This window comes from Archocentrus centrarchus, chromosome 22, assembly GCF_007364275.1.
Source record: "Archocentrus centrarchus isolate MPI-CPG fArcCen1 chromosome 22, fArcCen1, whole genome shotgun sequence".
NCBI classification, from domain to species: Eukaryota; Metazoa; Chordata; class Actinopteri; order Cichliformes; family Cichlidae; genus Archocentrus; species Archocentrus centrarchus.
Window position 1 is genome coordinate 21561061 of NC_044367.1, and position 12513 is coordinate 21573573.

General features: G+C 40.1%; 1 protein-coding gene across 14 annotated transcripts in view; it reads right to left on the reverse strand.

Moving 5' to 3' along the window:
- smoc1 (SPARC related modular calcium binding 1) overlaps window positions 1-12513 on the reverse strand; it is a 51522-nt gene that overhangs the window by 18065 nt on the left and 20944 nt on the right. For 9 of the 14 annotated variants that reach the window (XR_004019032.1, XR_004019033.1, XM_030718495.1 and 6 more), the window contains exons 4-9: window positions 11624-11742; window positions 11326-11425; window positions 8346-8396; window positions 7776-7823; window positions 5039-5128; window positions 4590-4661 (exon numbers count right to left, since the gene is read on the reverse strand). Coding sequence is in view for 12 of the 14 variants with exons in the window: in XM_030718495.1 (XP_030574355.1) it covers window positions 4590-4661; window positions 5039-5128; window positions 7776-7823; window positions 8346-8396; window positions 11326-11425; window positions 11624-11742 (480 nt within the window). In the remaining 2 variants the exon portion in view is untranslated. The remainder of the gene's footprint in view (window positions 1-4589; window positions 4662-5038; window positions 5129-7775; window positions 7824-8345; window positions 8397-11325; window positions 11426-11623; window positions 11743-12513) is intronic. The other 5 variants (XM_030718500.1, XM_030718498.1, XM_030718499.1 and 2 more) reach the window with 3 other exon arrangements.

The window sequence follows — 12513 nt, forward strand, 5'->3', positions numbered from 1 at the left end:
CCACGTTGCTCTAAATCAGAATTATGGGGTGTCCAGAGACGGAGCCTGTAAATGAATAATGCAGTTTATGTGTGCACGGGAGGTCTGCTCTATGAGGACTCAGGTTGTCGAGCTTTATATTTAAATTCAGGAAGACTCAGATTCCGAAAATTTTAAATAATAAGGACTGATGTACCAAATCCTCTCTGCCTACAAGCAATTTTGTCAAGGAGGAAAGGAAGCAGTTTGTCTGTATAATGAGTCCAGACAGTCCCTCCACTTGACTCTAGGACAAGTGGCTCCTGATTTATTCACTCTCTCTTCCTTTTTTACATGAATTGCTCCTGATGACCCTGCTGCCTTCAGAACTTCCTTAATTCTTCATGGCATAGATTCGACAAGGTGCTGGAAACATTCCACAGAAATGTTGATCCATAATGACTTACTGCAGATTTGTCAGCTGCACATCCATGATGTGCATCTCCTGTTCCACCACATTCCAAATGTGCTCTATTGCATTGAGATCTGGTGACTGTGGAGGCCATTTGAATACAAAGAGCTTGCTGCCGTGTTCAAACCAGTTTGAGATGATTTGAGCTTTGTGGTGTGGCTCAGTACACTGTGGCCATAAAGGGATGGACATGGTCAGCTGCAGTGCTCAGGTAGGCTGTGGCATTTAAACAATGATCAGTTGGTACTAAGGGACCCCAAGTGCCCATTACACCACCACTGCCAGCCAGAAATGTTGATACAGGGCAGCATGGATCCATGCTTTCATGTTGTTTATGCCAAATTCTGATTCTACCATCCAGGACTCATCATACCAGGCAATGTTTTTTTAATCTTCAGTTGTCCAATTTTGGTGTAATTTCTAGCCTCAATTCTTGGCTGACAGCAGTGGCATCTGGTGTGGTCTTCTGCTGATGTAACCCATCTGCTTCAAGGTTCAATGTGTTGTGCATTCAGAGAGGCTCTTCTGCTTGTTTAAAATTGTGTCTGTCAGCTACCTTAAATTTGATAAGAGTACCTGCAAACAATGCTTACACCTGCTACAGTTAATAGAAGAGATGTTACAAGTACCAACTTGCTTTACAGTGAGGTAAAGTCACTACATTTGGCGGTCCTGTCCTCTCATCTTAACAGTTTATTTCAACCCTACACTGTCACAGCACTTAACACACAGTAAATCAGTTTGCTGTACTGCACTGTCCATTACTTATTACACTGTTATTCTGTCACTTTGATGCCATTTTATATGTTCTATGCTGTTTTTATATGATACAAAATAATTTATTTATTACATAATTGGGAAATTCTTTTGTTACAGCAGTTGAAATGATGATGAAATAACAAAATTGTAGTAGAGTAGGTTGGATTCAGTTTTTGTTCTGTTAATTCTGAAATATTTTGTTTGTTATATATTATCGTGGCTCCATAGTGTAGTGATTTACACATTGGTTTGATTCTGAGAAGAGACACAAATCCCTTTGGGGGGGTTGCATCAGGAAGTCAGAAAGGTGTAAAAATCTGCCAAATCAAATATGTGGAGCTACCTGCTGTGGTGACACCTCGTGAAAAAGGGAGCAGCCAATAGTAGGTTTTTACTTTTTGTATTTGTGTTATATTATGTCATATTTTTATTTGTATAAATGTATTTATTTATTTAATTTACTTATCTTATTAATTTTGATTTCAGATTCATTTTTACCATATTTCAACATTTGTTTTGTCATATTCTATTCTGTGTTATTGAGCAACATATTAAAGCGGTTTATGTTTGTTGTGTTTACCCTAACTTGTAACTACTGTAACAAAGGGTTTTTCCCGACAAAACAAAGTATATCGTATCGCTTCTTATCTTTATCTGAAATGTACAGCAGGCTACATGGACAATATCATCAACATGTGCAAAGTATTGTGAAGGCTTGTTCCTTCTCATAACGCAAAGTACAAACAGAGTTAGATTTTCAGGTAGGTAGCAATGTAATGTTACAATGTAATGTAAGAAATTACTTTATAGGGTGTTAATTTTGTAACATAAGATACTCTTAAAAGTAAAATTACCCAGCACTGGTTACTAGCTTGTTAATTTAAAGAATTACAAAAGAGTCAGATGTTTCAGCCAAGAGTTCATCGAACTCACCAGAAAGATGACATCAAACGTATGACAACATTACATTATGTCTGAAATTGCTAAATAAGTGATTGTTAGCCAATAAGGTCACTATATTAATTAAAAATATAATAATGTGACAATGTTGTTTTCACAATTTGGTTCAGCTGCCCTCAAGTGACCAAAAATCTTTTGCAGGTTTAGGTACACTTCAGTATAGAAGAAGTGTACTGGTACTGCTTTTCAAGAACAAGGGTGATGTGCAGAGCTGATGAGCCATACAAAGAAGTTATGGGAAAGAGTTGTTGATTCTAGGTTAAGAAGAGACATGACAATCAGTGATCAGAAGTTTGGCTTGATGCTGAGAAAGAGCGCTACAGATGTGATGTTTGCTTTCAAAGTGTTGATGGAGTTGTACTCTGTCTTTGTGGATCTGGAGAAAGCATATGAGGAAGCCAGGAGTGACAGAGAAGAAAGTGAGGGTGGCGAAGGACATGTATGAGGACAGCAAGACAGTGGTGAGGTGTAGGGGAAGGACTGACAGATGAGTTCAAGATAGAGTAGGATTACATCAGGGATTGGCTCTGCGCCCCTTCTTGTTTACAATGGTTGACAGATGAGGTCAGGCAGGAGTCTCTGTGGACTTTGATGTTTGTAGATGACATTGTGATCTGTAGTGAGAGTAGGAAGCAGGTGGAAGAGAGCCTGGAGAAGTGGATGTATGCTCTGGAGAGAAGAGGAATGATAGTCAGTGGAATCAGAATACATGTTTGTGTGAATGAGAAGGAAGCAGTTGGAAAGATGAACATGGAAGGAGCAGAGATAGTGAAGGATAGAAGAGTTTGAACACCCGGGGTTAACCATCCAAAGCAATGAACAGTGCATAAGAGAGGTGAGGAAGAGAGTGCGGGCAAGGTGGCATGGGTGGAGACAAGTGTCAGGGGTGATTTGTGACAGAAGGATAGCAGTAAGAATGAAAGGGAATGTTTACAAAATGGTAGTGAGACCTGCTATGATGTATGGTTTGGAGACAGTTGCACTGACAAAAAGACAGGAGGCAGAGCTGAAGATGTTAGGATCTTCATTGGGAGTAACCAGGATGGACACGATTGGAAATAAGTACAGAGGCGAGGCTGAGATGGTTTGGACAAAGGATATTGAATATGGAGCTGCCAGGAAGGAGAAAAAGAGGAAGACCACCATTAAGATTCATGGATGTCGTGAAGGAGGCTATGGAGAGGTTTGGTGTGACAGAGGCAGATGCAAGGGATAGGGTGAGAAGTAGGCAGATGATCAGCTGTGGCGACCCCTAAAGGGAGCAGCTGAAAGGAGAAGAGGTTTAAGTACACTCCCACCAGTAACTGTTATTTGCTTTCCAACTTTAAATTAGGCACAGGCACACAATCTCCTTTGACAACACACACACAAACACACACGCGTGCGGTTTGCAATCACATGCAGATGTAGACACACACATCGCTCATGTCTCAAATGTGATGACATCTCCCCCTCACTCGGCCTTGTCGCTTGTCCTTTGAGGACACCGGATGCTAATTTGAAACAGGAAGCTGGTGTTTCCACAGAAGTTTCAAAGAGCTGTCACAGCGAATACCTCTCAGATAAAATACACCCCTCAATGCCGACCACAGTTTCCCCTGCCACATCACCATCATTCACAATCCCAAGAAACCCCATGTTACAATCAAGTATTTGTATGCCTCATTGTTCGCAGTGTAGCATGTAGAATAAGATTGTGTGGTAGATGGCAGACAAAAAAGGCTTAGAAATGAAAGAAGAGGTCACACGGATACATCAATGATATTTAGATACAAATTACTGATATGTGCAGGTGGACAGGCAGATAACCTGCTTGCTGTGAAATTTTTCTTTCTTTTTTTTCCTTTTAGTCTTTTAATGGCAAATACTTCAAGGCGCTTTCACATCCATTTTCATGGACTCCATCTACGCCTAATACACACATGCTCACTCACGGGCCACCCCCACATTCACTCCTTGACTTGGTACAGCCATCCAGCCGCCCAGAGTTTAGTGGACACGTCAAGGCGTAATCAAAAAGGAGACAGAGAAAGCTAAACAAATTACACCAAAGAAAAGAAACCACAAAACAGTACCCTGGCAGTGTAGGGCTGTCTTCAAGTTAGAGCAGATTACATTTCATCTCAATCTGGTGGTTTTGAAACTGGTTTCACCGGAGCCACATTGATATATGCTTTGTTTAGAGTTCTAACAACTTCTCTGGTATAGTTTTCATATCCTCCTAAGGTCAATATAGCTAATAATTTAGCCTGTGTGTGTAAATAGTGCAGTAGAAGAGAGGTGGATTTATCAGTGTTAAAGAATCCAGTCCCTTGCTCACTTCTTATACACAAAAACTCCTAAATGAATGCATAGAATGCCATATTAATGCCTTTTTTGAACAATTTTACCGAGAATAAATATGCAAAGCAAACAAGTGGAATAATTTTCTTTCCCTTACCTGGTTTCCTGGAAGAGGAGTTGTTCTGCTTGTAAACCAGCTGTTTTATCCATAGAGTTGGAGCAGTTATCTCTGCAGTGACAGAATGACAAGTTCTAGATAAATAGCTTTCACACATTTAGGTGATCTCAAGAAAATTTTACACACAGCTGTGCTTTATTTAACCTCACCAGTAGCTACTTATTTGAAAAAGCAACATGCACAGCCAAGCTTTGCCCACAAAACCAAAGCTAAAATTGCATCCAAGATCCCAGTATTTCCAAAAATATCAAATGCATCATCTGGTATTTTTAACATCTGGCCTTTTCCATTTGATGTAATGGTGCATTCTTAAGAAATGGGATGTAAGCATACAAAGGAGCAATGCTGTGAGCTGCCTTTAAACCCATGGGTCATTATAAATATACTGTATGCACACTAGTTAGGAGGAGTAGTTAGAGGAGGCTTACCATCACCCTCAGGGGGAACGTGAGTCTCCATTGTGGGTGTGGGCTTGGAGCCATCATCTGGGTTGAGGGTGAGAAAGAAACGGAAAGAGACTACCATTATTGAGGTTAATACAATCTACTCTCCAGAACTGTTGAATGGTTGGGATTTGCACATGGCCCGGCCAAGACAGACAGACAAACAGACTGAATAATATAGGGGAAAAACAAGAGAGACAAACACCCACATGTGGTTCTGCACACATGCATCAATAAATCATTCTCACACCAACATGATCAGCTGCACATTTAGCACACTTCCTCACACTCGCGCTGTACACCACACACCCACGCACTCATATGAGAAGGACACCAGTCCTCAGGACCCGCACAAATGCAGTACAGATGTGGCATCAGAAAGATGCATCAATATTTAATGCAAAGGAGTTTAACTGTGAGCATTATCATTTTTAACTAGGATGCCAAAGTAGGTCAGTTATTTGGTCCAATGAAAATGCCGGTCTTTAGTGAGATCTCAACAAGTTGCTCGGCTGCATTAAAATTTGGAAATGATATACTGATGGTGTAGTAACTTTGGTGATGGTCTCATCACTAGTTCAAGCATCACCACACAAGGGAAAATTGGTCCTTCCCACCTTGGTGAAAGACTTCAAACTGGTCAAAACTGGTTTCAAATAAAATTTAAAAAATTCCCTCCTGCAGATCTTTTTTTACAGCACCCAGAGTTTTAGTCATTTGTAATACGAGAGCATTTATTCTCCCCATTAAACATAACCAAGCACCAACCTCAGGGTAATTTTTTTTATGTGTCTTCTAAGTGCATGAAGTATTAGATAGTTAACTGTCCCAGACACCGAAAAAAAAAGCACTAACAAGCCACAGAGGAACCTTGTAGAGTTATATTTTTCTCTGTTTTTAAAGAGTATTTTACTTTTATTAAAATACATGCCAGTATAGAAGGATATTTTAAAGTTGTTGTGGCTCTGCAAAACATGCAACTCACATTAAATACTAACCAAAACTACAAGTAATATAATTGAAGATCACAGTATTCACGTATTCCTCATTATTCATTACAGTTAAACACAGGTAAAATATTTGTGTCTTGGCTCCCAGACAGAGGGCTGAATAAACTGTTGTCTTCAATTTTCTTGGATTTATTTACTGAATATTAGATATTTCTCTCATAAATAACAAAAAAATAGCACTTTTTTTATTAAACAAAAACTAGAAACATTTTAAATCCGTTTTTACATGTAAAGGTGTGATTATAAAGTTTTGCAACTCCACCTATAAAAACCCGGCTGATTTGAAATTCGCCTCTTCTAGAACACGTGGAGCGCTTCCTGGAAGTCCCCTTCTGTTATCACCTCAGGACTTTTGTGTTTGCAATGCAGCCCACATCTCCTACACTGTTTCAATTTGAATTTCATTTGGGGGAAGAGAACAAAGTGGCAGGTAAGTAAATCTGTTAAGCTGGTGAGCAAAACTTTTATTGGTGAAGTGAAAATACTCCTGCATTTCAGTTCACTGTGAGCGCATCCGCAATGGCAAGCACCACAGTTCACTTAATCTTTCCCCTCAGCACAACATATAGCACAGCTCTGTGCTGCAGGTCAGATACTGGCAAACTCAAACCCTGTGAACAATGAGAGTGCCCCTGGCTGTGCTCCTGCTGTTATTTCCTGCCTTTGGGTGGACACTTCTATTAAAAACTGGGTTTGGTCTCAGGGGCCAGAGACCCAGTTATTATCCACCGTTATGATCCTCTGACGCAGAAGTTGATGTTTGCTCCCTGCAAAAGTTTGAAGTCCATGGTTATGTGTTACATATGTGCAGTTAGAACAGGACTTCCAGGAAGATTTCTAAAAATTGCTGAAAGTAGTCCAGATGTACAAAAGGAGGTAACCTTGTGGGGAAACCTGGTAAAATTAAAGTTTTGTTTTGTGGTTTGTTTGTTTTTTGCGTGTGTGTGTTTGTTTTTAATGGGTAGAGTTGCAGAACTTGAAAGGATCTCATGTAATGCTGTGAATTGAACTGCCTAGAATACTCACCCATGTGTAGTTTTGTAGCATCTGGAAAATTCCTTGGGAAATAATTCAATCAAAAGCAAACAACAGAGAAACTTTGACTGGAGGTAAACACTAATGTTAAGTCCTTAAATCAGATGACATGTCAGTATTTTGAATAATCTTAGGTCAAACTGACCTATTCAGGTCAAACTATAAATGAAATGCGACGGTGACTGGGTTGGTCTCTGCAAATCCAGGTGAAAGAATGAACAGCAGTATTTTTTTTATTTGTTTGTTTCGTTTCTTACACATTTTTTTAATTACCCTATAGACTTCTCTGTGCAAACCCTACTAGTGTGCTAAGCATGTCAAAATAACTTGTAACTTACAGTATTTGTTAATTAGTGTTTGATCCAAGCCTGGACAATGAGCTGTAAACTGTGCGAGGAAAAAACAATTTAAGTATTTGAGATTTTATCTTGTTCACTGAAGCAGCTCTGCCTCATTTGCATTTTACAAAAGGGAAGAACATCTCTTAGTGTTGTAGCTTTTAGATTTCCCTCAAATTCAACAGTGAAAGCCTGTACACGTTAGTTTGTCTTCTGCACAAATATTGACTTTTAGATGGCGCAAAATCAGGTCAAAAGACTTTTTGAACTTGTTTATGCTCTCTCATACAAATAGAAATGCTTGGGCACATGTGCAGATAACAGCAGATCACAACTCACCTTTTCTACCCGAGTTTGGTGGCCCTGGTGGCTTATCAGTTACTGACCCTGTGAAGAGGAAGAAACACAGCATGACAGTGTAAACCAAAGACTAGACAGCAGCAACAGCCAGTGAATTTAAATTTAAAGGATCTGACTTCAAAACAGTTTCTTTTCATTTGTTCAAAAAGTAAAAAGTAACCACCTTACAGCAAGTATAGTTCTTTAAAAACAGTCAACACATCTGAAAAAAAGCACTCCTACTGATTACCCACTCCACTGGTGTCTTGGTTTGGTTAGGTGGATGAAAACATAGTGTTAGTACTAGTAGGTACATATTAAAACATTAGGCATTTTGCATCATTATAATACAGACCAACGCAAACCTGAGGGATCTGCTTCATCTGTGGAAATTAATCATGAAAAAATTCCAAGTTCCGAATGTCATTCTCGTTTGGTGCATGCAGGTATTTGGTGTCATGCACGGATGCACAGATGCACGGAGGACAATTAAACGGTGCGACCAATTACAACAGAAAAGGAAATGGGAGATTTTAATTAAGTTAAATCAACTAGAAAGAAAGTTACTACCTGACAATCCACTTGTCCCAGCATGAGTTCCCATAAATTCACGGAAGTTTCCTGCAAATGTATGCAAGATGATTGATTTGGGTCACAGTAGACAGGGGCATCTGAGCATGTCAAAGGTTATTTGATAGGGAAGGAATAGTAACTTTAGCATCTGTATGCACGATCAGGTTTATTGTGCCCAGATTCAGGTTCCAGTGTCATACATACCTTTGCAAGAAACAATGAAGATATTGGATCTTATGCAGGACAGAAAGGAGACGGGTAGAGATTGTGTTGTGCAATAAACTACATTTCAGGATTTTATAAAGAGTCTATTTAAACCTGGTTAAATGAAAGTACACTTTGCACCCTGTGCTAGTAGAGTTTTAAAAAATGAACTGCTTTTAATTAATCTGGTACTCACTGGCCACTAGGTAGGGCTAGTACTGGGTTCAACTCCCTTTTGCCTTCAGAATTGTCTTAATTCTTCATGGCATAGATTCAACCAGTTGCTGGAAACATTCCTCAGAGATTTTGGTCCATATTGACACAACTACTGCAGATTTGTCTGCTGCAGATCCATGATGGGAATTTCCTGTTCCACCACATCCCAAAGGTTCTCTAAAGGATTGAGATTTGGTGACTATGGAGCCCATTTGAGTACAGTGTCATGTTCAAGAAACCAGTTCAAGATGATTTGAGCTTTGTGACATGGCACATTATCCTTTTGGAAGCAACCATCAGGAGATAGGTAGATTGCCATTATAAAGGGATGGTCATGGTCAGCAACAATACTTAGGGAGGCTGTGGCATTTAAACGATGCTCAGTTGGTACTAAGGGGCCCAAAGTATGCCAAGAAAATATCCCCCACACCATTACACCACTAGGCAAGAAGAATCCATGCTTTCATGCCGATTAGACCAAATTCTGACCCTACCATCCAAATTGTTGCAGCAGAAATCAAAACTAATCAAACTGGGCAACGTTTTTCCAATGTTCTGTTGTCCAATTAAGTGAGCCAGTTTGAATTGTAGCCTCAGTTTCCTGTTGTTTGCTGACGGGAGTAGCACTTGGTGTGGTCTTCTGCTGCAGCCCGTCTGCATCAAGGTTCAAGGTGTTGTGCATTCAGAGATACGCTTCTTCACCTCGGACATCAACAAGGGCATTCACCCAGAGAACTGCTGCTCACTGGATATCTTCTCTTTTTTGGACCATTCTCTATAAACCCTAAAGATGGGTGTGTGGGAAAATCCCAGTAGATCAGAAGTTTCAGAAATACTCAGACAGATAGCTATTAAAAAAGATGCCCAGGAAGTATATTTTATATTTCTGGACTATTCAGTGTCAGAAGGTAGTGAAAATATCATTTACATTTTCATATAGGCCAAAGTGACACTTTCACATTGCTTAATTTGTCAAACCAATGGCCCAGAACACAGATGTTTCCTTTTCTATCATTTATAAAAAGAAATGCTACAAATCCTGTAATTTAAGAAACAAAAACAGCAAATATGACTTGTTGCAGCTCTGTTTTGGAGCAAATGGACTTTTGCACCCAAATAAATTCATTTCAGTCTAATTTCTATCAGAGGTGAAGTTAAGCCATGTGGGGTATTTGGCATTTAGCTGAAGTCTGGCAATACATGCAGTTTTGCCACTGCCGTCTAAGGAAACAGAAAGCTGCACAGAAAAAAAAAACATAATGGTTTTTGTAGGGTTAGATACAAAAATCTCACAAAGCTTTCAGGACCAAATGTTTTATGTGGCTGCACAAATTAATTTACTGTCACTCTGTTGTGAAGCATTTACCTGAAAAATGAAGAATTTGCTCCAAAAAAAAAATCTGGTGCAGAGATCAACAGAACAAAAAAATAATTAGAGCTACTTTGTGACAGAATACCTTCATAAACTGGAAAAGCAGTACGGTGAGGTTTTATTGTTTTAAGCATAGATAAGTGTGATTCATTTGTGAACTTCACTGATTTTCTTCAAAGGGTCAAACAGAAAAATGTGGCACAAGTTAGAGAGACACAGAAAAGAGAAAGCACAGAGGATTAGGCAGATAGCGATCGATAAAGGAACTGAAGAGAAAAGCCAAAGGGGAGTTTTGGTTGGGGGGTGCTCTGTTTGCTGAGCTTCAGAGGGGCATGCGACCACTTTCACCACACTTTCCACACAAAATTTGCACCATATGCTCTAGTGGCTTTGCAATCCAACTCTGGCAAAGACTGCTGTGTATTATCTTCTGAGAGAAAATGATGGTGATTATCATAAAGTGTTCCCATCCAGGATGAGTGCGCAGGACCCCGCTCTCTCTCTCCTCCAGCCTGCTGAGAGCACTTAGAGGGAGGGAGAGAGTTTGAGTGCCGAGAGGCCCCTACATGTATGGCCATTAGCCTTCTCGTTGACCTTGCACCTGCTATAAGCCACATGACATTTAATACACATGTGCCCATAGAATGGCTGGCCGCTTACAGACAGATGCTTTGTAACTATCATCCAAAGGCTTTGTTGACTCTTTATCCTCCATCAGCACAGCCAGGCTTCCTGAATGTCATTTATATCAGTATAATGAAAACTGCAGTTTAAATTCTACTAGTATACTAAAATTATATAAAGCCTATGAATGATTGCCAGATGTTTTTTGAATTATGAAAGTAGTTCATTTCCTAAAATGATTGACTGGCCCCAAACCCCAGTGACTTGGCTTCCAAGCATACTTGCCTGCAAGATCCAGCAAACATAGCCACAACTATCATGTCTTAAAGCTTGTTTTGCTGTTTTTCATGCAAACAAGGAATTGTGAGGATACATCTAACCAGCTCTGATGTTTAGTCACACAAACTGTTAAACATTACTCTTTTGCTGCTCGGATTCCACAAATAATTAACCATCAAATAATCTCAAACATCTGCACAGTACTACAGCAGATGTTTGAAGATGATTTGGAAAAGCTCCTCATCAACAGGTTGCCAGGCTGCTTCCCACCCTGTTTAGTACCTGAACACACCGGGGTCCTGTTGTGCACAGAGGAGCCACTCACTGGCTTGCCGTCGCTGGTAACACACCAACAATAACCAGTAAAAGTATGGCACTGGACCTGCAGAGGCAAGACAGATGGAAGAGGTAAAACACACGAGAGTGTAAATAAAGAACAAGGGGGTGGACATTTCTGTCAGCGAAGAAAATGTTTGGATGAGTTGAAGAGGATGGTCCACATGAGACTTATGGAAAGAGAAAGATGAAGCGTGAAAGATTTAAAACGGAAGGAAAAAAACGTGGATGATTGGATACGGACCTGGGCAAATGTTCCATCTTCATTGCATTCTGGGATGAACATGGATTCGGAAGACTGAGGTCTTCTGGCTTGTTCCAGAGCCTGGTTCCTCTCAACACGACACTTTGACTGTCCTGCATCTGTAAAGTATTGAAAGGACCGTCTGTTCTCAAACACTGCATACACACACGTCCAGGTTGTACTGAAGACACATGTTCTGTGTCAATAACACTGTTTACACCTGTAAACAGTGTTATTGACACAGAACATGTGTGGCCACTGAGCCAACAGCGGATGTTGAAGTGCCTTGCTCAAGGGCATGTGATTGTTGTATAGGGAAAATAAACGTTATTTTAAATGTTTTTACATTATTTAACATTTATTCACTTTTTCCACATTATTCTTTTTTAATCCGATCCTTGAAACACTTCATCAGCCTTTCAGCATCTGGTTTTTCACAAGTTCAGAAAACCCTCCATCCATACTGATTTTAAAATCTGCAGGTAACTCCACTCCAGACAAGGCAGAGACTTTTTAGCACTATTTAAAAATACTAAAACAACACATTCCTCAACACTGACCACTGCTAGTGCCAGATGTAGGCTATGGGCACTGCATTGTTAGTGCTGAGGAGTGCGTCATGTACTCTACATTGATATTTGGAAATGTCAGTGGAAAATAAGCTTGTGTTCCTGCAGCTCCGATGAGCCAGTCCTGCTCTCAAGGAACAGAGATGGAAGCGGCTTTAAAGGTCAGAGACTGAAGTGGGCTTCACACCAGCTGCTCACTGGTTCAAACTCCCGTCAGCGACTACTGTTTTTATTGCACTCAAAAATCCTGTGGACCCAAGTTCATGTTCAGCTGTTTCTGTATACACAGTCACACCAGGCTGACCAATTGACCACAGTCCT